The 26,412-nt window shown below is 43.0% G+C and overlaps 1 protein-coding gene across 3 annotated transcripts; it reads left to right on the top strand.

Moving 5' to 3' along the window:
* Positions 1-26,101, top strand: LOC140278260 (leucine zipper putative tumor suppressor 2 homolog). 3 transcript variants are annotated; one of them, XM_072373237.1, is made up of 8 exons: positions 1-220; positions 3,825-3,913; positions 12,167-12,286; positions 21,310-21,831; positions 22,006-22,602; positions 22,697-22,819; positions 23,049-23,195; positions 23,774-26,101. In XM_072373237.1, the coding sequence occupies exons 4-8, from the start codon at positions 21,337-21,339 to the stop codon at positions 24,479-24,481; spliced, it is 2,070 nt and encodes a 689-aa protein (XP_072229338.1). In that variant the 5' UTR covers positions 1-220; positions 3,825-3,913; positions 12,167-12,286; positions 21,310-21,336; the 3' UTR covers positions 24,482-26,101. The 3 variants fall into 3 exon arrangements, with proteins under 3 accessions (XP_072229338.1, XP_072229339.1, XP_072229340.1); XM_072373238.1 differs by lacking the exons at positions 1-220; positions 3,825-3,913; positions 12,167-12,286 and adding an exon at positions 15,152-15,286; XM_072373239.1 differs by lacking the exons at positions 1-220; positions 3,825-3,913; positions 12,167-12,286 and adding an exon at positions 20,604-20,773.
* Positions 26,102-26,412: the final 311 nt, after the last annotated feature.

The following is a 26,412-nucleotide window of genomic DNA, read 5'->3' as shown; positions in this document are numbered from 1 at the left end:
CCACCGTTCACAACAAACGCGCTTTTCACGAGTTGAGCAGACAGCCGAGGGCCAAAGGAGGACATTTAACATGCAGTTTTGTCAGCCCACACCCCGGTAAACTTAAGAGCTTGTGGATAAGACGACTTAAAAGAAGAAGAAGAACACCGTCGCACTCAGATTTTCTCAACATTTTGAAGAACGGAGCAACTCTCCTGGATGGTCCTCTTCTCTGTACATGGTAGGATTTTACTGTAACTACCCAAACTAACTGAGCATTTAAAGTGGAATGTTTTATATCGGTTTGAAGGGTATTTTTGTGTCGATGTTGCAGTTTTTAGGCTGCTTTGTGTGCGCGCTGCGCGGCTTTGGGTACATGAAAGAAACTCGACCCTTACCTGTACGTAACCCCGCACAGGTGTTACGTACAGGAGAAGGTTCACCTGGTTCTGCACGTCGTTGTTTCTCTATTTACTCAAAGTGTTGAGGAAAATAAGTGAATAAATGGAAGTCAAGTCTCATGAATGATTTTTTTTTTTGATAATGTTAAAAAGCTACCATGGGGCACGTGAGGTATTTTCGCCCCTCTTAAACGGCCAAACCTTCCTTTTCTCTGTCATTTCTTATATCAGCGCGTGCATCAGACTCGGCAGGTTGGGTGGGTTTAGACACGTTAAACTACCTCCTGCAGAACAACTAAACTCATTTCCTGCTCAGGCTTTAGCTTCAGTCCAGGTCATAAATCAACTATTTCCTTATCGTGGACTTTCTGCGCATGCTTCCTCCAGCCTCTAAAAACAAATCTTGGTTTTTTTTCATCTTATCTCTTCAGAAACGGAGAGGCTTGGATGGTTACTGCAGCTTGGATGGATGTGTATTGCGGGACAGTATTGTTTTTCTTAGAGGATCTGTTCATAGCTCCTTTGCAACCTCACTTATGCCACATCACTTCCCTGGTGCGGGACCTTGGTTTCTTTCTTGACGCTAGAAATGGCAAATAAACTCCATAAAGCATCATCAGGGGCCTGACATGTTGGGCTGCTCCATAGAAACTGAATGGCTTGCTTTCTTTGGTGGAGCTAGAAAAGCATTCAGAGTTCATGTCTTAGCTTTATTTGCTGGTATGAAGTAGATTTAAAACATCCTTTAGGGCCAAGAGGTCTCTGTAGTTTTATGTTGCAACAAACTGAGCTCCTGTTCATCATCTGAAGGGACGGTGACAGATTTTACATCCAAGTGACAACACAAAACAGCAGTCGGTCTGTTTTCTAGCTTGTATGTAAGAAAGAGTGGTTTGAGTTTCCATGTTCTGCTGAGCTGAACTGGGGCACAGCAATGACACATGTGAATTCTTAAAATGAATGGCATTCCCCTTCTGACGCTGGGTATAGCCGCTCCTTGCTCAACACAGAGGCACTTTCACAGCATTATTGCATTGACAGGTGTGGGGCCAGAACTAAAGGGAAACGGGAATATAAGTCACTCTTTCACTAAAGCTAACTTGTTGATAAATTTGACTCATGTTCATAAAGCTTGATCAAGCACGGCAGCACTATGTTGTGTTCAGATGGAAGATTCCCAAGAGTGCTCATGTACTGTAATGAGATTTTTTTAAAAAGCAACTTGTCTATTTTTATATGCAGCTGCCCTCATCTGTAAACCACTGCCAAATATTTGGAACAAAATGGGAACATGGCAAAGAAGAACAAACAAACTGGGCAGTAGAGTTCAGCCCGTAGAGTTCAGAGGTCAAATGCTTACCTGAGCTAGTTTGAAAGGGGGCTGAGTGTGGAGCTTTGTCACTTTATTAGCTTTGATAATTTGTCAGGGATTTCCTGAGCACATGGCGAGCTTCACTCAAACCTTCTCGGTGGATCTGCCTTGTCAGCATATCAGCTTGATTGCATCCACGTGGAGCTCTCCTGGGAGTTGGATGCGCTCCCTGACAGCAGTATTATGACTCTGCATGTTTGAGTAGGCTTGGGGGTTGAAGCATCATACAATATGAATATTTTAGGACTCCGTGTCCATTCCTTTCCTGTAGTTTGCGGCCTGCTTTGTTTTTGTTTATGTGGGAAAATTTCTGTGAACAGAATGCTTCTTTTTGCTCAAAATATTTGGTTTCCAGTAAAAGAAAACCTTTCCAGGGAATGAAAACACTGTGACACACCTTGTTGGTTTCTGGATCGGCTCTTCTGGAGGTATGAATACAAGTCCAGGAGACTGTGTTTCATCGCAGATTATCGGTTTTCTTCATGTAAAATGCTATAATAAACCATAGATTTATGTTTCCTGTAGGGGATCCGTCCGTCTTGCTGCTCTGATTATTGTCCTTGAGCTGTTTAACCGAGGATCAGGTCGCACTGCACAAATCGCCTCCTTCAACAAATAAAAAGAGAAACTTTAGGAGACAGGACAACAATGGGAACATAGCGGGAGCTGTCAGACAGCACGCAGGCTGCGTTTTATTAGCTGGCCTTAGGGCCTGTCATATCACATGAAATGCCAGATTTGTATTTATCAGGTTCCTTTGTTTTTGCAGTGCCTTACTGCTTTGAATTCTCTCTCCTCTTGCTGGTTGTTAGCTGTAATTAGGGATGTTGCACAGTATTTCAGACTGCCTGAAACAATGATGCTGTGACTCATGGGAGCTTTCCAAACAATGAGCTGTCAATAAGCTCATGTCTGAAGTAACTTCATCTTTTAAAAGAAGCGGTTCATCTTAAGTTGAAGAGCTGTAGATCTTTTCTCATGTAATTATGTCTTAAAGTTTCATTATCCTCAGGAAAAGGTTTGTCGGATGAGTAGAACGGGGATTTCATTAAGTCGACTGCAGATTACTGAGGATCTGTTGTAGGGTCATAACACGCTGACAGAAAACTGAGTCCTCACATGTCCTACAGTCTCTAATGTGTCTTTTAGTCTGATTGGTGAACGGTTAGTGCGAAGAAGCCGTTCTGTCTAATTAAGCTGCCAGTTACAGTCCACTTTCCGACAGTGATGACCTGAAGTAAACGCAGTATGATAGCTATCAGTTTTTGTAAACTCTGGCCGGCTAGATACGAGTGTCTGGAAATAACTGAGGGACAGCAAATGCTCCTCTTATCTTGTCAACACTACAATTCTTCTGGTTATATAGTTGTGCAGTGTGATAACATTTAAACCGTAAACTCTAATCAGAAATGTATGCTTATTCCTCCACACGACCCTACCAATTGGCCCCGTCTCTCTCTGTTGTTTAGCTGTGCTTTGGGACCATAAAAGTTTAAAAGCTCTTACTCAAAGAGACCATGTGAATCTTCGAGGCCAGGAATAATCTAGCTTTTTAACCTAACTTAGGCAACTGGATCCACTGTTGATGTAATTGTTCACATACATACTTGGCCTGCTACTGCATGATTCTACCAGTGAACTTCAAAGAACTGTGGGATTTTGGAGGATGTCAACGATGATGGTGGAGACAATGGCTGGGTTTCCATCGCTGTTTTTGGCTTTGCATTTAAAAGAAAAAGTGAATAAAACTGCTGAAAATTTGAAAAAATCCAAAATGTTCAAGTGGGTTCACATGCTGCCTGGAGGTGGTTTGTTGATGGGTTTTGAAGAAGAACCGAGGTGTATCGGGGGAATAGAAACAAATTTCCACAAACTTAGCAAAGATTAAAATGTTGTGACTCGCCAGCTGTCTCCCGTCTGAATGTTGCCAGATATTTCCAGAGATTAAAGTAATTCCTCTATTTCCCTCTTGTTAGATGCTCACCAAACTTGATATTGCCTTTTTTTTAGTTTATTTGTTTCAAACCAGTCGCTTGAAATGTGTCTGATTTTAACTTTTTTTTTTCCTTCAGGTTTCAATGGACTGAACTGACACTCTGAACTGAACAAATGCAGTTATACGCGAGGCAGCCATTGTAAACAGTTGGACGCATAATTAAAAGTAAGTGTATTTTCTGCTCAAAACCGTGTTAATGTGCAGTGAATGTCAGTCACTCAGCTGATGGATAAGCACACACACTGATAGGTGTGGGGCTGATCCACATGTGAATAACTGAAAATCAGCAGCAGCAGGTTAATGAGGAAGTCTGTTGTTATTTTGGCTGATAAGCAGCAACTGATATGTGAAAAGGGCTTTAATCTAATGGCAATCTACATTTAGAAGTTTCCCTCCCCATTCAGGCTCGAGGCCTGTGACCCCCTCCCCAGGATTTGGCTATTCTTAACCAGCTCTGAGTTTTGTGCACAGCTGGACTGCACAGCTGTTTTAGGTCACTGGGAGACGGGGGCTGAGGTTTCAGAGAGCTCTGATTTCTGAGCCTGGGAACAAGTCAGACAAGCTTTTTTCTTTTTGAAAATTTTCTCCTTTTCTGTCTAATCTAAACTGTCTGTCCTGACCCGACCACATGACGTCTGTCACAATTGTGAGGAATACAGAGGGCACAAAATATTTAAAGGATTTGCAACCAATTTAGTGAGTGCTCTTTGGTAAACCTGTGTGATTTATTTTTCTCCCTTTCTTTGTCCCAGTTTTCAGGTGCAGAGCACCATGGCCATTAATCTGTGGGCATCCTTTACCTCCTAAATTGCCACGTTTTGTCACCTCTTTTCTTGGTGCTATGATTTATGGACCCCATTTCAATGCAAGTGGACCAAAGCACTGTATTTTTAAACTTTATCCAAAACTATGGCCACAAGTAGCTGTTTTTAGAGAGCTCAACAACAACAACTTGTTGACCTCTTTTACCTTACAAAAAGATATGTCTGCCTTCTTTCCACCTCAGCGAACAGATGCTGTAAATTTCTGCTTTATTTTGGCTTATATGTTGCCCATATAGTTGAATTTAGCTTTCGTTTTAGGTCTCAAGGTCCTGGTAATGTACACTGGTTCATCATCATGACTTTGTGGGAATGTTATTAGGAACCTGAACCTTTTCTTCTTTATGACAAGCAACATATCTGCGCATCTTCATATGATGATCTGAAATGTTAGATGTTGCATTAAAGTTTCAACTTGCATTCATTTGTAGTGGATCAGAGCTGCTAGCAATGATTTTTGCTTATGAAGACAGACCATCAGGAGTGTGAGGAAATCTTGCACTGTCCTGCTTAGGTTTAGCCTTTAAAATCCACAGATTAGTTGTTACGACCCGGGTCGTTGCCCCCCCCCCCTCAGGTTTGACCCATGTCACTGCATCTTTTCCTGCGGTCCCCTTTGTGAAAGTGTCTCAGAGACTTGCTGCAGTCATGATTAAATTTACAGTTTTGTAAACAGCTTTAATAAGACGCATGACCAGCTGAACTTTGCTTCCATTAGAGCAAAGTCAGCATCACCAAATCCATTTAGTGTTTGGCTGACTAATGTCCCTGATGGGAACACTAGTTAATTCTGAAATAATTTGGCTTATTACGTCCGTCCTCTTTGGACAGAATAGCCTGGTTTGTTTTTTCTCTTCTGTTTCTTGTTAGTTATGGGCTACCGTACTCACAGGCGCAGATGCATCTGTAATAAGCTAACACTGAGTGCTATACAAGCCTGGTTCTAGAACATATTTAACATCAGGATGCTTTCATTTTGAGCAATTTTAACGAGGTGAGATCTTGTTATTTCAAAGTGCTGCTGTGGAGCTGCAGGCATGGCCGTGGACGTCTGGTCCTTTTTTATGTGTTACAAGGTGGTAGTATTTTTCTGAATGATGAAAACCAGAATAAATTAAATGATTTCTGTTTAGATTTCATGTGCTCAGGCTTTAGAGTGAGTTGTAGGATGTGGGAACAGTTTTGTTACAAATGGCCGGGTGCCCAAGTCTGAGCGTACACCAGAAAGTAAGTCCTGTCAGGAGGATATTTCACAGAAAACATACACACGGTGTGTTGCATAATCTTTTGTTACTTATGGATGATTGCATGCTCTAAAAAGAGATGAAAAGCGACATGCCCTTTTCCCAGGAGCAGCTATGATTGTGGTGGTAGTTAGCGTGATCATGGCATTCACAGCTGCTTCAGGGAGGCCCATGTGTGCTGATGAACAGAGCAGGCCTGCAGCGTCTCTGACTCCTTTCTCTCTCCTCCTTTTTCTGTTCCCTTATTTCTTACTCCTCTATAACTACAACTCATTTCATCACTCACTTACTCTTCATTTGTGTCAACTGCTTGGCATCCGACTGTAATCCATCTCATAACCCCATAACTGCGGTGAAGCCCACAGACTTTCTAATTGAGGCCAGGAACATGAGAAAGCACAGGAACAGAAAACAAATAAGTCAGTAATTTGATACAGCAAATTATGTACCAGTCTATTTCAAGCTGGGTCATCTTTAGTTGCTTAGACTGTTGTTTTTTTAGAAGTCGTAACACTGTACTTGCCAAGTTTATTGCTGGTAAAGTGTCAACATCGCTAAAGAGGTGTCCAGTTAATTGGAAAAATGGTTAAAAAAAACAAACATTGTGCAATCATATTTGAAAGAGGGAATTATGGTAAATTGTGAATTTAAGACAACTGTAAAGATTTGTCATATTTATAAAAGCAGTGACTCATTAACTCCAGTTTATTTCACCATAGAGGTAGAGTGTTGCTCTCCTACTAGAAGCGAACTCCACAAACCTCAAGACCAAAAGGAACTGCTGCCAAATACTACAGGACACTCCCAGAGGTTCAGTGTCAATGGGCCAGATTTGTTTTGGCTGCATGCAGATGACCTGTACAACATTAGGCAGGTTATTTTAATGTGCTGGGGCAGAATCGCTTATTGCTGCTTGATTACAAGTTTACCAAAAGACTGCAGAGGCCACAGGAGTACATTTTCTGAGTGAATTGTTTGCTCACTGATGGGGACTTTCCTTTGGGACTGGTTAAATGCTCATCGGGGGCCACCAAAGATTCCTCTGCAGCAGAGAAACTGGTGATTAATGAACAACCTGTCTGTCTGGACTAGAAACTCTTTAAAGAAATCTTTAAAGGTAGATCTGTAAGTTGGAGGGACGTCTCTATTCAAACAACAGACGACTTGTTATAAAAACTGGAAATATTGTTTAATCTGTTTCACCTTTCCATCCCGATGTTATGTCACTTAAATGTCTCGTTAAAGCCAGACACCATAAACCAGCGTGAAATTCAATTCTGTATCCTTTGTTGTTGGTATTTTACTCTTCAGCACCAGAATTGGTTTAGAAATTGGATTTGGCTGCTCAGAAAATTATTTAGAAAATGCAGCACAGTGCTATTAAAATGACAAACTTTCTCCACCCTTCCCCATTTTTCTACTTGTTCAGCTTTCTCAAAGCGTGGTTACAGCGTTGAACTGGACTTGCATCGTAGAAGTGGGAAACAACCTTCCCTAAAGGTGGTTGTTTTTCTGGAATAAATATTTCCCCACTGTCTGGATTGATTATTCTTCAGCTGGAGCACACAAATCAATCAAAACGTTCCAACGGACTCTGTTTAACATTAAAAAACAGGAATCCTCAAACGCACAGTAAGGAGCTGTAATATTTGTCCAAAGGTCTGCATCACAGAGTGCTGACTGTGTGGAGGGAGGCTGAGTGAGTGACAGGTAAGGAGGTGGTTTGGAAGAGCAAGTGTGCGAATCAGAAGCCAGGTGGGTGGTGGGGTCCGTGGTGGCTGTGTCACAGCATTGCATAAGGACTTACGCAGGCAGAGGGGAAGTGGGTCTGAAGTAATGAGCGTGGAGAGCCGTTGGTCCTGTCTGTGTACACTGATGGGACGAGAGATGTTTACCGTTTAAACAGTGGGCTGTCTGTCCATCTGCAGAGGATTCCGTCTTCACTCGTTCCCATGTTTTATTTTCAGTTGATCTGTTATTGATCCCTTCGATTTGAATAGCAATAACACAGTCAAAGAAGCAAGAAAATAATCAGATTTAAAGTTAAACTATTGTAGCTGAATTGAAAGCAGGAAATAGGGACATTTTGTTATCATATGAATGTAGTTGCTGAATATTTGTCTTCACATGGTGAGACTGGTTTCCACTACATCGACCATTGGTCCTTGATAGAAAAAGTTTCACATAAACATTGTAGTTTAAAAATGAATTGGAGAGCAAGTTTTCAGCCTCATCTCGAACACAATAAAGAGCTGTTTCCTCGCCGTAGGTTTCTGAAATGTTGGAGGATGTTTGAGGTTTGGCTTGAATGATCCTAAATGAGGATGTGTGAGGAAAATACAGATTTTTGAGCTGTTTGAGATGGAATGTAATGCTTTCCATGTGGGCTGTCTTATTGCTGTGAAAACAAGGCAGGCATGCTGGTTTTCCCTGTAGATTCACTCCCTGCCCGCTGCCCATTTTAACCTTTCAAACAAACATCTTTGTGATATCAGAATTTCTGAATACTGGTCTCCTCTTGTTTTCCCTGACATCTACACTGCTGTATCGGTCCAAAGAACAATGTCAGCGTGGCTGATTGCTTGAAGTTCTTTTACACTACACTACTTCCCTGTTTTCTGAATGGCCTTTGTTCAGAGTGTGATGGTCCCACATTTCTTATTGAGTTTGTTAACTTGCCTGGAACCTTTTGACACTCTGAACATTAGAATAATAAACTCAAGTGTTGCAGGATGGCAGTGTTTGGATAGGGAAGAAGTGGGACACCACCCTATTCCTTAATAGTCTACTGGCCTTGTGTTAGTGTGTTTTCTCATGCTTCTTTGTGTGTCTGTGTGTGTGTGTGTATGCACACTCCTGTACACAGCCCTTCCCAATAGGTGTCTAAATTTACTTCCTGTGCTTCATTCTGTTTTATGTATCCTTCCGACCACTGCACAGGGTTGAAAGGTGTAGGATTTTGTTGAGAAGTTGCAGGTTACAACAAGCTGTATACCCTTGACCTCACCTTTACCTTTCGAATGTGCAGGAAAAACTATGGTGGCAGTGAAAATGAGAGTCCTGCTCCAGAGCTAGCGTTTGGTTTGCTGTTCAATAAACATAGACTCAATGATCTGTTGTAGAAACATAGACTCAACGATTAGGACTCAAAAAGGACACTTGAAATTTAAACTGATCCCTCTGCTTCCAGATTCAACTGAATTACCTTCAAGAGCAAGCTAGCCGAGCTAGCCCAAGCTAGGGAATCGTGAACAGTAGTTAAATTGCGTGGAATCGTTAATCCGCGTGCCTAACGATCCCGTTGATAGGTTCTGCTAACGTCTGATGCGTTTGCGCGATAACATCATGTGCACACTTCGTCTTTTGGCTCCGATGTTTCCAACATGGCGTCGATGCGGAAGCACTCCAAAGTTTGGTTAAATTTCACCAAAAAGGACAATATTAGAGCCAGTTGCAGAGCTTTGATCGCATCAAAGGGGAGAAATACCTCCAACATGCTGAAACATTTGACCACACAGCATGCAGTTACTTTGCACGAATGTAAAGTCTTTGACACCCGATGGCGGCGACTCTCGCGAGGGAGCTTGTGGCACAGCGTATTCCGTCTCAATTGTCCCAGATAACGTAAAACTTCCAGTTCCTGTTGATTGTAATGACATTAGCGACATACTGTATTAATAATTTCCACCCGATATTAACATATAGTTGACGAGGGCTGCAAGAGTGAGGCAGGCTCAGAGGTTGGCTCCCGCCTATCTGCAGCTGCCCCTTTCATCGAGGCAGGGAAAAGTTGAGTGCAAATACTTGAAATTAAAGTGTTCTTGTAATCACAGCCATTTGTACTATATATTGGATGAGAACAGATAAGGAACCGAATCGATAAGCGATATCAATAATGGAACCGGAATTGCTCAATTTTTAACAATTCCCATTCCTACTCTAATCTGTGTCCTGTTTCTGTTAATCTGCCATCTTTCTGTCAGCAGAAAAAATCCTGCCTTTAAATCATTGGAGTGTCATAGTCTGAGTTCTTAAATGCCACTTATTTGCTGCATAAACTTGGTTTGCTCAGCGGTTTATGAGTGATGTGATTAAATCCTGTTTGCCACCACCATGGATTGTAAAAATGTGAGTGATGTGACTCATGTGGGGTAAAAAGGAGAAATAAGAGGGAAGCATATTTTAAGGGCAGTGCATAGGACACTTTATAGGAAGAAATCCTCTTGAACTTTGAAGATTCACGGCTACCTGCTAAACTGTTGTTGTTTCAGTGTTTTGGACTGTTTATTAAGTGCACTTCAGGGCAATTTTCTTAGAAGGGTTAAGTTGCACAAATTGATTTAAGTTTGCTTTTACTCTACTTTGATGGACATAAAATGGTTACATCTTATCTCTTCGTTATTGATTAGTGCCACAGTAATGTTTATTGGTATTGAAGGTGCTTGGCTTTTTTTTTTATTTGGCGCTCTTCTTGTACCCCCCCTCTCCGCTGTTTGTTTTTTTGTTGAGAGGATTACCCCCTCTGAGGGATGTGGCCCTCAGAGAAAGACACCTGTTCCTGCCATGTGGGACGGTTGGTGGCTTTTATAACAGATTTTTTGGGTATTTACTTTAATTCTAAGTGTGTTATGTGGTTTGGCCCTATCGTGCAACATTTAGCAAGCCAGCGTGAAGCCTTTTGGATCGAGCTACATCCCATGTGGGAAGCCGCAGTCTCTTCAGCACTTCCATCTCTCTACGTCATGCATTAGGCACAGATGGAGGAGCTGATGGTGGTGGTTTATTTAGGCTTGGGTTACGTTAACCCTGCAGGTAGTTGGTAATGTTAGTTTTAGCAAACATTTTAGCTTATTCATCTCCTCTTTTGTTTCTCAACTCTGTTTTTAGTGTTGATGCAAAGAGACTGTAAAGATGAGGGTTTTAGAATGTGTTTCTAACAAAATGCCATTTATTTGTTACATGACATTAATGTTAAAAGTGGCCCTTTATCTCAGTTGTTTAGATGCTCTAAGGTACAGCAGATCCACGTGACGAATAAACTGGTTGTTACCCAACAATTTCATATTAAAGAGAGCAACTACAGAGCAACTTTTAGTCAAATGAATGGAGCATATAGAATGAATTACTCATTTCAGGCTGTGTTTTTATTCTTGTACTTTTTTAAATTTCATCATTTACTACATTTCTCTCTGAAATGGGTCTGAGCATCAGAATCGCCTTTGGCCACTATATCATGTGTTTAACTCATGATTTAAAACTTTTTGAATGTTTAAAGTAATTTCTGACATTGTGTATGACAGAAAACAAGAATAACTAAAATAGTTGATCGTGTGAGAAGCTTAACCTAACCCTGATGACAAAAAGGGGGGTGGGCCAAGGTTCCTCTATATGTAAAGTGCATTCAATTAAGTACACTGATTATTTGAGTACATGCTCTAATATATCATTTTTTTCCACCTGGCTGAATGTTGCAACTCCCTGGGTCTGGAAATCACAACATTTCAAGCTCTTCCAGTAAACTATTTATAAGATTGTGCAGTGCACAGTCCTACTCTCTACAACTTGTCTGTTAGTCCCGAGTGTTGCATGAGTTATTAATGTGTTTTTAAAACGCTGCATAGATCTGACACTGAAGGTTTCTGATATTTATCCAATTTATTTGCACTTTAAAGTGCGATATCATGGAGGGAGGTCACGGAAATCAGGAAAAATGTAAAAGTTTAATGGAGTTGAACTTAAATGAAATTCACAAACTAAATGTACAGTCTCAGAAACTTAGTACTGTTTGTTGAAAACGTGGTCGAGCCACAGGTAACATAAAGTCACATGGAATATTAGTCTAAAATACAATCCATAGTCCTTTCTCGTGTTCCTCTATTACAAACTTTAATATTGCTTTGACTGTGGCAGGGAACTTTCGTTTTTGTAGACAAAAACATAGAAACTGACCCAGATTGTTTAGAAGCATTTTATCTTTCAGTTAAAGGTTGAATCCATCACAGGCATCCATCAGGCTCCATCAGCAGACTTCAGACAGTTTGACCTCAGAAAATGACCAAAGGTTATTTCATAACTTACTGTACTGAGAGGTAACAAACCTTCCCACGGGGGATAGTTTCTGTGAACGGGGTACTTGTCTGAGGATTGGTCCTCACTCCTGTTGACACGGAAAATCCCCCTCAGTCTCAACTTTCCTCCATGTGAAGCTGTTTTGCCAGTATGACTCAGATTTTCCTCCTTTTCTTTCTAAATTCTATAAACACTTGTCACATTTCAGGTTTTCCAGCTTTCTCGTCTCACTCCTTCTCTTCTGATTCTACAATGTGCTTTTTTTTTTTTTTTTATCCCATCAGACTGTGAGAACGGAGACGAAAAGAGAGAATGAAGGTCTTCTCACCGGTCTAATTCCTGCGATGCTCAACAGACCTGTGCATACAGGCCTCCAGAAGCTGAAGAAAGGGCGTCATCGACGGGTAAGAGGAGGCTTTTGGTTGAAATGGGGTTTCAGTTTCAACAAAGAAGAACTTTTTTTGCGGTTTTCTGATTCGTTAAACAGGTGTCGCCATTCTTTTTAAATATGAATTTATACAAACTTTAAATGATCTTGCACTGAAACTAGAATGTTGCATCCATAGGGATGCTGCTTTTGTATTTCTACTTGGTCATTATTTTCAGCTAGACGTCAGTGATGTTAAGAAATTGTCTCAGAATGCCACACACGCAGCGTCACGCATCCTGTGTTGATGTTAACACACTCTTACTGTGTGGGACTTTGCAACAGACTTAATGAAGCATGGAGTATTGCTGTAATTCCAGAGTTAGAGGCGCAACCCTAATCTCTTTGGCACATTATACCGTAAATCACAGCATGGTTAAATCTGGTCCCTGCCAACTCGATACAGCCAGCCCATTTATGTGGATTTATGACTGGACTTTACGAGGAGTGCTAATTTCAATCAACAGAGGCCCTCTCTCCCTTCTCTTTATTTGGGTTTGAAACTGATGAACCAGATCGTGTGAAGAGCTACATTCTCTCACTTGCTTTATTTCCGAGGTGTTCATGGATTGCTTTGTGCCATGGAGGATTATTTTGGAGATAAGTGGTCCAAAGGGCTGGCTGGTCAAGCCCAGTTTTAGCTGAAGCGTCCAATGGGAGTGATGTCCCCATGCCGATGCAGCACGGACCGATGGATGGCCTAGCTTTCTGTCGGTTTCTGGTCCCAGCCAGAGCCGTTGTTATGAAAATATAGAAGGAAGCAGGCACACAAACCACAGAGAGATGGCAGCTCCGCTTATGATGGATGACCACCTGCTTGGTATCCACTAGAGATGCGAATAAACTAGAATTGTGGCCTCTGGGGGACTACTTTTAGTGTTCACTGGAAGTTTGCTGACAGAGCGCCTGAACATTTTTCTGTAGGATTAAGAATTGTATGTGACTGAGAAGGCTAAATGACAGACACACCACCTTATAGCCATATAGTTGTCATTTTACTCTTCTGTTTAAGCCTGGAAATCAACTCCCTCAAAGGGGGCCGAGTCATATTAACCACCCGTCCGACCTATAAAGAGTTGGTGTTAATGGTGGCATTCACAGGGGTGATTTGCAGCCTGCGTCTTGATGCCAGCACTGGTGACCTCAAGCTGACTGATTGATGGTGTTTGTTGTTCAGCGTTGGATTTAACTGAGGGTGGTTTATGTTGCTTTGGCTACAGCCTGGCGGGACTTTACCTGTTGCACACTGAGTGTTATCCAGACCTCCCACTGAGACATCATCAAGAATGACCATTAACTCCCTCCCAAGCATTACGTCTCAAGGACAAACTTTGCCTACCAGCGTGACCCAGTTCTAGGAGCAGGGAGGGAGGGAGTTGAAATGAGGGACAGATTTGTGTTTGTGTGTGTGAGTAAGGCTGTGGCAGGGCATAGCCTACTTCTCTTACCCTACTTTACCCCTCTCTGTATGTAGGAGCTGAGCTCCACTGACTGCACCATCTCTTCCTGTTGTTTCTCTTGTTTTTTGTCCAGATGGGGGATTACAGTTCAGCTTCTGAAAGCTGGCCACCTGGTTACTCCGGATGTTAGAGACGCGATTTGTTTTAATTTGATAATCCTAAATATGCTTTCAGAGACAAAAAAATCCAGCTTTTATGTCACTGAGGTTTCACTGGGGCACAAATGAACACAAATGCCCCACAGTGAGACAACTTTACAGCATCATTTCCTGTTTTTTCCAGTTTTACCTGCCCACTGCTAAATGGCAGACAGACGCAGGCAAACTGTGAACAGAGTATTTGTGGTAAAAATGAGCAGTTAACCTCTGCGCTAAACTGGTTCCACCAGTTTAAAGTATAAATATTGTGTTGAGAGTTCATTCATGCAGCTCTGCTGGACCAATCAAAACTAAGTACATTAACCACGTGAAGCTATTTGACTACTTCACAGCCCGGTTCCTTTCTGGAGGGGCTGATGCATATAAACATCTGTTTTGAGCAACATCCATGAATATAAAGTGTTCCAGTAATTGTAGCCTGACCAGGAAGAGGGCAGATTCCCCCTGAGTCTCATTCTGCAGGAAGAGTAAAACTCCACCGTCCTGACTCTCAGAAAAGGTGAACTTTAGGGTATCATTGCCTCACTGCAGCTTTGGTGAGTTTGTTTTTGTCAGCACAAGACCCATTATTCCACCTGTTGAGGGTTCTGGTTGGAACAGCCCTTTAGCTCACAGTGGATCTATTGAGGAGTGGAACAAGGACAGGTTGTACTACAAGAGACTTTGTACAACAGCAGAATTACAGAAGAAACCATTAAGTGAAACCCTGTTATGTCATAGATCTAAATCTTCCTCTGAATAGGTCAAAATCTTCACTTTTATTTGTTTTTAAAGACTATCAGTCTTGATCGTTTACCTCTGCAGTCCAGAGCGACACTTTTAATACTTTGTTGACGGCTGTACATTGAAATCTAAACATTTTTCAAAGTGAGGTGATATAATTGAGCAGTTTTATTTTCTTATTACTGTGTTTACTGTCTAAAATGGATCAGGAGAGCAAAATGATCTTTAACTGACAGCTTCAATTTCCCCAGCTCTCTGGGTTTTTTTCCTCCTGTTTCGCCCATTTACTGCCCAACAAAGGCCATTGAGGACTTTGCGGAGTGTAGTTCTTTTGGCCAAAGGAAATTGCAGAGGAGTGGAGTGGTGAGAGAGGAGGTGTATCTGTATCAGAGAGAGGCTGGACTGTGCAGGGAGGAGGAGGAGGAGGAGGAGAGCATGAAAGCAGAGGAAGGGGAGGAGACAGTGTTCTCATTCACGGTGGCAGCATTTGGCTTTTTTTTCCATTTCTGGAGGGGGATTTAGGGAAGTTTTCCTCAGGAGGGGTGGTCAGAAATGTAACGTAGTGTTTGAGCTGAGGCTGGATTATCAGGAGGAACTGCTCAGACACCAGAGCAGCCATGCAGGGAACAAACTGGGGTAAGAAACTCAGGAGGTTAAGATCGTTGTAGAAAAGGGAAGTTGCTTTTAATCACTTTGGCAGTAAATAAGACGCGATGTTTCATTCGTACAGTCAACATATGCAAACTATCCAGGTTAACTGCCTGTTAACTGTCACATAATGTGGCGTCAGCTGTGTAAATGTAATCTTTATAATCAACAGTTGTAGATTCTCAAAGGTGGAAATGTTTTTTCTTCTCAGGTTTAGACTGTTCATCAGTCAGAACATGGTATTTTTTATGTATTCCCTTTCTAAAATATTAAACATGTAATAGATTACACAGTTAAATGATGGATAGATTTATCAGTGGGTTGTTTTAAAATGAAATCCATCATCATCTGCAGCCTGAAACTGCTCTTTTACTGTTACTGTTCTTCAAAAGAAAAAGACAAGTGTCACACGTGTGTTTGAATGGAGGCCTCTGGTCTTTTTCAGTGCAGTGTAATCATTGACAGTGTTCGGTGTATCATTCAAACAAACCTCTCGGCCATCATGAGGAATGCTTGTGTAGTTAACTGCTTTCTTTGCTTTCTTTTCTCTTCTTAGCACTTGACATAGCACAGTTTTAAAAACTTCTTTTCACCAGGAGGGTCTTTGAAATGAATGAATTGATCAGCATTTTCATTCAGACTTTTGGAAGGATAAAACAAACTGTTTGTCGCCTTATCGACACTTTATTTGGTTTGGTGGCTATCATTTCTCTCGGGTCTGTGAGGTGTCTGGCTGTAGAAAGGTGGGTTGTCTTGAGAACCAAAATAGCTTTGTCACACTTTTCCTCTATGTTCCAGTTTCCAAAGAGAAGAATAAAGGGATGGGAGGGGGTAACTGAGTGGGATTCAGAATTCAGAGTTTGGGCAGAGAAGATGGAGAGTGGAGGAGGGGATCTCCAGACTCATTTGTTTGTTCCCTCATGCAGACATTCCCTGCTGAAATCTGAGGCGCTCTTCTTTTCATTCGCCTTCTTTCCCTCCACATCCCTGTTTTATTCATAGGTGTTGCTCTCAGAGGTGAAGCCTCAGATGAGGGCTGGTATAACACAGCTTTTGGTGTGAGGAATATTTTTAGCCTCACCTCCGTGGCTGTGTGTTTACGGTGTGGCTAAAAACAAAGAAGGATTTAGCGCAGGCTCTTTCAGTTAGTCTCAAAGCAGGTTTGTGTGACGTTACAGTCTTCTAGGGCTAGGCTAATAAACTGTGTATACTGTACTGCTGTAACTGCCCTTGTAAAAAGGTTTTTTATACCGCTGCCATCTCGAATTGCCAGACTCAGACTCAGTCAGGCGTGAGGTTACCTTTGCATGCCAGTAAATGTCATCACACTTTATCAAGACTTGCAGCATGTGTGCCTGACTGTCAGACAAACTCGTATAAACTTCTATACAAGGAGCACGTTTGTGTTTTCATACACGTAACACATGTTGGTACATGGTTGATGGTTATACCCGATTTGAAAAGTACCCAAATTGGATTGGCAAGTTTGGCACAGGACTGGTTTTGATCAAATTGACTTATTAGCATCTGTTAAAAGTATCCATATGATTACCGCATGGGCAAAGCTGAAACCCTGCCGTCATGAGGTATCAGGTGGTTTGTGGGCATTGTAGTAGCTGCAAATTTAAGCACCTAAATAAACTCAAATGACTTTGAGGTGGACCCTTTGTCTGTCTGGTGTTTCTGTGTTGCACAGGGCCTCTATAAAACAAACTAGGATTATATGGGACATTTTTTTCCTTATTAAATGATTTAGTAGTTGCTGTTTGTCTCTGATTATTTTAAAAACCTTTATAGACCATATTTGGCCAGTTCCAGTTCAGTCGGCTTATTTCTGCATCTTTGCTTTTTGTGGTCGTCTTGGTTTCGTCGAATGGAGACCTCAAGCAGGCACTGGGGAGCTGAGTGTGAAGCAGCTGAGATGATAATTAGCACCTCCAAGTATGAGACCATAGTCCTCAGGTGGACAACGGTGGATTGCTCTCTACCCGTTGGGAGTATGTTGCTACCTAAGTAGAAAAAATCATGCTAACGAGTTTGGATGGGTTGGAATGTGAGATTGACGTTGATGTGGACTCTGTACTGGCCTGTGGGGAAGCGAGAGCCAAGTCAAAAGGTGAAAGTGTCAGTTTACCAGCCAGTCTATGTTCCAACTCACACCTGTGTTCATGAGTTGTGGACTGAAAATGAAAACTTGGGAATTGGGAATACTATCAGCTGAAATGAGCATCTTCTGAGGGGTGGCTGAGCTCAGTCACCAGGGAGGGGCTCAGAGTTGTTGCTACTCTTGCATATCGAAAGGTGTTGTTTCTATTCTAATGACAGGACAGATCCAGGACTTAATGGAGGAGGTTGCTGTCCAGACGGAGGTCTGGAGTTCACTGCACAGACTGTTTCCCTGTGACCAAGTGCCATAGAAGTGGTAGAAAATGGATGGACAGACTTTGCAGATGGGGAACATGTGTCAGGTCACCAAGGGGTGATAAACTGCTTTTTAGCTGAACCCTCTGTGGCTCCACATGATAAAAACAAACGAGGTGATGATGGACTTCAGGAGAGCTAGGGCTCCTCATTCTCCTTTCTCCTATAAGAGAGAGATGTTTGAGATTATAGGAGGATGAGGAATACTCAAAAACGTGGATAGCAATGAGGACAGGAATATGTGCCTTTTATCACTAATGGACAGAGCCTGTTCTTTGTACAGCTGGGGCTCCAGTTCTTGAATATGTGAGCATTCTGCAGATATTTTGTAAATCTGGGGTGGTCAGTGCTGTTTTCTAAGCTGTGGTCTGGTGGGAAAAAGACTGCGGGTGGATGACACTCAAAGGCTGAAAGCTGGCTCAGTCTTGTAGTGGAGCTGGACCATCTGAGGCCAGTTGCAAGGAGGAAAATGTTGTCCAAACTTCTTTCCATTATTGGTATGGTGTCGCACCGTGTGCACAGTGCTCCAGTTAACCAGAGGAGTAAGCTCAGCCAGTCACTAAAAATGGCAAACATCACAGGAGGTCCTTACTTCCTGCAGAAATTCAGTGCAATTATTTTACTCTTAAGTTTGATCAACTTTACACTTTCTTAAAAAACACAGCCGATTCTCTAAAGGACTTTAGAAGTGTGTTTTTTCTTTTTTTTATTATTATTGGAAACAGTGGCTTATGACTGATGAGATATAAGGGAAAAAAAAAGAATAAAATGAACAAAGCAGTGGCTGACCAATGCATGTTTAGGCTTCACTTTCCTTAGCTGGACTACCACATATTCCTCCAGCTAGAGGAGTGACTGACGGAAGGGCATTAAAACCCTCAAAGGCTTTTCCAGACAATAACAGTCTGCTCACAGTCAGAATCAGCTGACTCCGTAGACATTATGGGGGTGGCTGAAATATTGCCCTCGTGCAGTGGAGTGTCTTTTGTTGTGCTTGTGAGATGTAAGATGTCATGGATCCATCTAGTTGTCATTAGTTGCTAATGTCCATTTATTTTCCATTAGCCCAAATAGGAGAGTATGGAGCAGTGCCAGCGCTATAGAATGTCTGAGAGCTTTAAAATGCTAAGGAGGGTCCTGGCCTCCCTGTCAGCCCTCTGACCTCCTCCCGTTTCAAATGTTTGAGGCCCTAGTTACTATGACAACAAAAGGGAAACCGGGACCGCAGTAACATGACGGAGGCTTTAAAAACAGTTTGAGATCCTGAGCTTTGCTGAGAAGAGTCCCTGCATAGTTCCTGAGGGATTAGAGCTCATTCACTTGTCTGGAGAGACTTTGTGGACAACAAATGGACTCCCATTGATCAGAAATAATGATCTGAAGAAAGCAACTGCGAGGGGAATTCTTTAGACTATCTAAACTAATATTGGCTGCTTTTTACTCAGATCACAAGTTTTTGTTGTTCTGTGTGAGACTAGAAGTACAGTTTCTAAGTAGAAGAGTTTGAACACACGGGCCCCTTCCAGGCATGTGCTTCTTTTTGTTAATATGACAGCAATTTGTCATGCAAGTCTCATCTCTGGATAACCACTCTAGTCACTTTTAAATAGTTGTCAAGCACCCAGGCGCGCTCACTAATCTCTGCACATCTCCTGAATGAACCTTGCCTTTATAATAAACTGTAGCGCTCGTAAGTTATTTTTATGGTTTCTTTAATTGGGTGGCTGGGTGTCTGTCCTCATTCCAAAAAAAATCCAGATGTGGTTATGTATTTTAAACATTGTCATGGACTAATTAAATTTTGAACTTTTCATGGAAAATCAAGTACGTTTAACCTGATTGGCTGTGCTCATGGGGACCGTTAACACGACATGTTTCTCCTTCTGCCATTCACACTGATGCAGTGATTAAAGTGCGCAGGAGAAGTCTGTAAAGACACACTGACACACATTTCAAACTTGGTTTTCAAACTACATTACTGGAACAACCAAAAAGAATCAATGGACTGATCGAATTGAGCCACGAGGGAATGAGCAAGTGGATGTTTGACTTTCTAATAACAGCACAGTAAAGCACCGGCCACCATCTAAGCATGCTATTTAACAGCAGCGAGACGACATAAAACACTGACATGGAGACAGTCAAACTAATTTCTCTGTATTTTCACGCATCATAACAACATACTGCGGTGCCAGATTTGTCTTAGTCACTTATGAGTTTAAGCAGGGATCAACCAGATTTAAAGGGTGCTGATTAACGGGTGGTAATCAGTCAAATCGCACAAGTGGTCTTGTAGACTGTAAACTTGGCAGGTTGGAAAATGATTTGGCATGGCCCTGTTCTGGCTGCTGTGCTCTAGAAATGTCTTGCCAGCGTTCCAGCTGTGACCCCTTCTTTCACCTAATTAACTGACTGCCAACATGCACCGTCTTCTTCTTCGGGTTTTTTCTTTAATATATGCTGTCAGTCAGATTGAGAGGGTTACAGAGCAGGTAAAACAAGAGGAAAAGTCTTGGTTTTGTTGTACTTTTGTTTGCTTAGTGACGTAGCGAGAGCCTTAAAGCGAGTCTTAAAATGCTTGAAATCCTTTAGTCATGCATTTATGACTCGCAAACCTGAAACTCTAAACAAGACACGCCTACATGTCGGATATCCTCGTATTCTCTGACTCACTGCGTTGATGTTTTTAATCACAACAGGCTCTGCTGTTGTTTTGGTGTGCAGCATGACCTCATAATTACACGTCCTGTTGCTCATTGTTCTCCACTATGAAGAATTCAGAGGCCTCTGGACAAACTGTTGCTATCGGTCTCTGTTACGATGTCAATATTTACCGCCAGTCCTGTGAGAGTGAAGGCGTGAACACGTGAGTGTGTCCCAGAAGTACTCGGTGTACTCTTTGTCTACAAAGTATCACAGTGTGGGACACTTCCGTCTCCTCTTTTGTGTGTACTTTTTGAAGCACTGTCCACAGTTGGGATCTTCTCGTGCTCCTCAGGCTGATGAGATGTGCTGAGACAGTAGCTTTTGTTGCTGTCAAGGAAATGTCAGCATGTAATAAACCCTTTTCAGTCTCAGATCGTAAGAGACCCTTTTCTCGTGCTGCCTCATGCCTTGCCAGCCTCAAGCCCTGTTAGTGCTGCTTGACTGGATTTATTGAATGGCTGGTTCTCTGTGTGTGGGCTACCATGGTCTCTCCTGTCAGTTTTACCTCTGTCATAGTTGGGTTTTTTAACAGAGACGACTTATTTGACTACATCCCTGTGGGGAATTCTAATGGTCCTTTTGCTTACTTAAAGGGAAACCTGCTGCATGACTTGTTTTTAGTTTCCTAAGATCAGGGAATGTGACAGGTGCAGATCTTTGCTCCAGTTATGTAAAAACACGACCAACACAGCTTTGACCGGAGAACGTTACCATTTTATATCACTTGAATGACACGCGCTCACGAGTTTGACTTAACCTGGAGACTAATCCTCTGCCTCACATGAAGCTGTAAGGACTTGCATTTACAGATCTTGTCTTGAATAGCCTGAGATGGACGTGGAGATATTATGAAGTGAAAAAATCACACTTCTCTTCTCTCTTAGCACAAGTGATCCCTCTGAGTTGTCACCATGGCCCTGGTTCAGGCTCTGCCCATATCTGGTGAGCCCCGCACACCTGGCCACAGTGGAGGCGCACGTAGACGACACCCTTCTGGCTCCTCACCTCCCATCAACCTGCCACCCCCAACTCTGCAGCCCATGGGTTCTGTCAGCAGCCTTGTTACAACTCGTCCCTACCAGGACCACCGCTCTGGTGTTGAGCTGGGGGCCAGAGTCCGGCGGCCCAAGCCTGGAGCTGAGTCAACCCCGGACCCGCTACTGCAGAGCATCCCACCTCCCAAGAAGCAGAGCTCAACAACATCCAGCAGAGGGCTGGAGAAGGAGAGTGGGAATGGGAACTATACCTATGTAAATGAGGACTATGTAGGTGACTGGAATGACAACCATGTTACACCTACCAGCCCAGGAAGTGACGCAGATGAGACTATAGATGGATTAGGGTTAAATGGAAATATGGGGGGACCTCCTCCAAAACTCATCCCAGTGTCTGGAAAACTTGAGAAGGTGAGTCTTATACAATCAAAGTAATTCAAAGTACATTCCTAGATAAAAGTATATTATCTGCTTCTCATTTAGGACGTCGGATGCTGGACAAATATCTTAAAATTTCAATAAAATCTTTGTTAACCCTTGCTTGCTTGCCTCTCTACTCTTGTCCCATTGCGATTCCTCTCCTAGAACATGGAGAAAACAGTGCTGCGGCCCACTGCCTTCAAACCTGTCATTCCCAAGAGCCGCTCCTCCATGCAGTATCTCTCCCCTCGCCACTGTGCCAACGTATCAGAAAGCCAAAACAACCTGAACCTGCTCAGCCCCACCCACAGAGAGGTGTCACCGTCCTGCTCTGAGAAGCGCAGCTCCTACAGTGGGGGGCGGAACGCCAGCGGTGGAAGCAGCCAGTCCTGCTCGTTGTCCGACTCGGGTCGCAACTCCCTCTCCAGCTTGCCGCCTTACAACAGCACCAGCTACAGCCTGGCGTCAGGAGAGGCCCCCGCCGGCCCACCGGAGCCCGTAAAGAACATCCCGCCAGTCAGTGCACATGTGCACTCAAACTCGGATAGCGGACGCTCGTCTTCCAGTAAGAGCACAGGCTCTGGGTCATTAAGTGGCCGGGGGCAGCCCCTGTCTGACAGCGGGTCCAGCGGGCGCTCTCCCGGCCCTGTGGAAGGTTATGAAGGGGTGGTGCGGGACCTGGAGGACAAACTGAGGGAGAGAGAGATGGAGCTACAACAGCTCAAAGAAAACCTGGATGAGAACGAAGCTGCAATTTGTCAGGTGTGTAGAAACCCCAAACTCCTCCTTTCTGTGACAGCACACTACTTTTGGACTGTAAGCTGTGAGCGACGTGCACTCTGCTGTCATCTTTTAGGTTTATGAGGAAAAGCAGAAGCGCTTCGAGCTGGAGCTGGAGGAGCTGAGGCAGGGCTGTGCCACCAGGATGCAGGTCGCCTCTCAGAAGGCCCAGCGGGCTCAGCAGGTGCTTCAGCTGCAGGTCAGAATCTCTCAAAGTAACTTTAGATCCAGCGCGTACAATAATAACTTGTTGAGTGAACACAGGTAAACGTGGAAGGATATGAGTTGGTTTGGTCGACATAATGTACAGGAGTTGATTAAAGTGAGGCTTTTAGTTGACACCATTTGAAACATTACAGCCCTCTTTCATTGATATTTCAGTATATCATTAAACTGTTTCAATGGTTTCTCACATGTCATGTCTGCAGGTTTACCAGCTCCAGCAAGAGAAGAAGAAGCTGCAGGAGGATTTTGCTCAGCTTCTGAAGGAAAGGGAGCAGCTGGAGGAGCGCTGTAGCTCATATGAGCATGAGAAGATCCAGCTCGGGCCTCGACTGGAGGAGACCAAGTGGGAGGTGAGAAAATGTTTTCTTAAACTTCCTGACATGTTTATTATCAGCTCAATAAGATTAACAGCTTTTGGCTTTAAAGTTTATCACGTGCTGTCTTTATTGATTAATTTATTTCCAAACGCGCCCTAAACTCATACTTGTGTAACGATGCAACAAACCGACTGTGGCAGCTTGTTCATGCTTGTATGGATGACTGTTCACTGAAGAAAATCAGGACTGATTAAGTTTAGTTTTTGTTCTGTTCATTACTCATTTATTACTTTGATACGGGATGCAAGAATGTAGATGATATCTACATTTTCAGGCACTCGGAGCACGACAGGCAGCATAAAGAATCTTCTATCATTGCTCATGTAGACTAACGGAACAGCTCGCCCTTTCTCTTTATTAGTACCAGACACAGATCAATAATACAATCAATTGTCTCAGCTGATTTAAATGGTCTAGTGGCACCTGGTAACAGCTCAACAGGTTGAAAGTTATATATAGTTTAGCTTTTGAGTGATTTCAGCTCACAGTCGGTGTCAGTGTTTGCTCCAAAAGTTTCATTTGGCCTAATATCTGACTTCAATGCTTCTCAGGTCTGTCAGAAGTCAGGCGAAATCTCTTTGTTGAAACAGCAGCTGAAGGAGGTGCAGAACGAGTTAGCGCAGCGTGTGGGGGAAATCGTCTCACTGCGGGGTCAACTCAGAGAGACTCGTGGTGAGCTGACCAACACTCAGGTGATGCTCCAGGAGGCCCAAGGCTCCACCCGCACACGGACCCTGGAGCTGGAGGTGTGTGAAAACGAGCTTCAGCGTCGCAAGAGTGAGGCAGAGCTGCTCAGAGAAAAGGTGGGACGCCTTGAGGGAGAGTTGGTTCTTCTCAGAGATACTCTGGCCAATCAGGGGCCAGGGAACAGACAGTGCCAGGTGTTCCAGGATGCTGAGGAGCACCTGCTCGCCTATGAGAGTGATGAAGCGAAGGCCCAGCGTCAGAGCAGCACTGAGGCCCTGCAGAACATGAAGGTACAGATGGACAGGATGAAATCTGAACTGGTCTTCGAGCGTCAGAGGGTGGAGCAGCAAGCGGGAAGCTTCGAGCAGGAGCGCAGAATATGGCAGGAGGAGAAGGACAAAGTTATTCGCTACCAGAAACAGCTGCAGCAGAACTATGTGCAGATGTATCGCAGGAATCGAGAGCTGGAGCAGCTCCTGCAGGAGCTCAGTCTGGAACTGGAGAGCAGAGAGGATGACGAGGGCAGTGGCAATGAGATCAACTTTGATGAGATCGCTGCAACAGAAATCTGACATCTGTCCATTTTTCAACATTTTTATTTGCACTACTGAAAGCTAAACGTTTTTTCCCAACTCTTATCTGTGCTGTTTAGATGGAAACACTCTGTTGTAGTTGTCCATGTCACAAACGAGCAGATGAGTGTCTCAAATGTAAAACTCAGCTGAAACTGTTGCCGTGCACGAAAACCATTGACCTTTAATAGTCATACGCCAAGTCAGTCCTTTGCCCCTTCGTCTGGTGTTTCTCACAGTTTTTTAGGGTTTTGTGTGAGTGACTCCACTCAACCTTTGACTGTCCTCCTCCTCTGATGGTTATGAGTCCACCTTCCCTGCTGGGTTTGACACTTCACTCCCACTTCATCAACTATCAGCTGTCATTAGTGCAGTTAATTTGGACGAAGCCCACGCTGTTGACCGTGAACGTGGGATACCGCACATTCAGCATGTCACGATAAGAGTGAGTGAATCAGAGCGACGTACTCTCTGGGTGTTGTTGGCAGAATTATCGGTGTTTTCTCACAACTTATCTGGTCTTTATGTAAATTTTAACATGACAGAACCATAAACTGCAAATATTTCTCTGCTTATGTGGGAAACATTTGTGAGGTGAGACCAAAACAAAATATTGTTCAATGCATAAGGCATCATTCTCATGTTACGTCTCATTTAAATGTGCTCTTATCTTCTGGATACTTAACCCTAAGTTAAAGCAGTGGGTGTAAATCTTATCATGAACCTCGGTACATTCTCATGTACAGTAATTAACACGTGGAGCAAATGGTGTTTTGTCACCTATCGTCATAACCACATTTCATCTTTTTCTCTTTCTCACATGCATTTCTGTCCCACCTTTAAAACCAGCTTTATCTGTCTGGTGGATTAAATAAGTTTACTGTAAAATGGGAGTGAAACGTGCAAATCTTCAATGACTAAGGACCGTAATGTCATAAAAGTTAAATATCCCGGCTGTTAAAATAGTAAAAGTTCTGTCAGCTTTCTTCACAGCAGAAATTGACAATTAATGATTGCTTTGTCGTATTGAAGCGAGGCTGCAGGTTTGTGTGCCAGCTCCTAATAATCTCCATTGTACTGTAAACCATTTAATGAGGACATTTATTTACCATCTTAGTGTCCCGGACTTCCAGCTGTGGGAGGGGAAAAAAGTTTCTAAGGATTTGTGCTAACTTTATTCTGTCCTACACTTGTTGATGTACTGGGGGGGGGTAACTATTAAAGTGTTAAGAAATGAATGAACAAGGAGGTTATTTTAGATGTCATTTGAATCGTCAAAGAGTTTTCAGGGAGAAGTTGGTGTCGTGAGCCCTGGGATTTAGACTCACTGCTTTGCACCATAGTCCACGCTGTCTTCGAACAACGGGAGATGTTAAACGGACAGTGGGACAAAAATCTGACTGCTGTCTCATTGTTCTCAGCTTATCCTGAATCCTCCACCAGGACTGGGTTTAACTTCTGTTGTGGATTTGTTTTGTTTTCCCAGAAAAACACGTTCCTACAATAAGGAGAAGCATGTCTAAAACACACTCGTGATTGCTCTTCGACAGTTTTTAACTTCCCTCTCTGAGAGGTGTAGATGGAGCATTGCTGCGTGTGTGGGTGGTGTTACAATCTTGAGGTGAGCTATTGCACTGACCGCTGCTTTGAAACAGTCGCACTAATTTCCTCTGAGCTTTTAAAATACGGAACAATGTACTTAGTTCCCTGTACAACAGAAGGCACTCGTTGTTTGACTCATTTTCTCCTGTAAATAAGCATTTTATTCCAGAGATGTCTGCCCATCTCGAAAACTAAAAAACACATAGCCACTGTGAATAGACCAAAGCAATGTCTCACACATTATATTTTCCTCCTGCAGATACAACGCCTGTATATTAACGTTTGTGTGGATGTTTGTTTTGGTTCCTCAGTGTAATTTTATAATCCAC

This window comes from Leuresthes tenuis, unplaced genomic scaffold (assembly GCF_036924035.1).
Source record: "Leuresthes tenuis unplaced genomic scaffold, fLeuTen1.0.hap1 SCAF_20, whole genome shotgun sequence".
In the NCBI taxonomy this organism is placed as follows: domain Eukaryota; kingdom Metazoa; phylum Chordata; class Actinopteri; order Atheriniformes; family Atherinopsidae; genus Leuresthes; species Leuresthes tenuis.
This window is presented reverse-complemented; position numbering and strand designations above follow the sequence as displayed.

Coding starts and splice junctions, on each gene's coding strand:
- LOC140278260 (XM_072373237.1), top strand. CDS start 21,337: ATGGCCCTGGTTCAGGCTCTGCCCATATCTGGTGAGCCCCGCACACCT. Junction 21,832..22,005: donor TGTCTGGAAAACTTGAGAAG/GTGAGTCTTATA, acceptor TTCCTCTCCTAG/AACATGGAGAAAACAGTGCT. Junction 22,820..23,048: donor AGCAGGTGCTTCAGCTGCAG/GTCAGAATCTCT, acceptor TCATGTCTGCAG/GTTTACCAGCTCCAGCAAGA.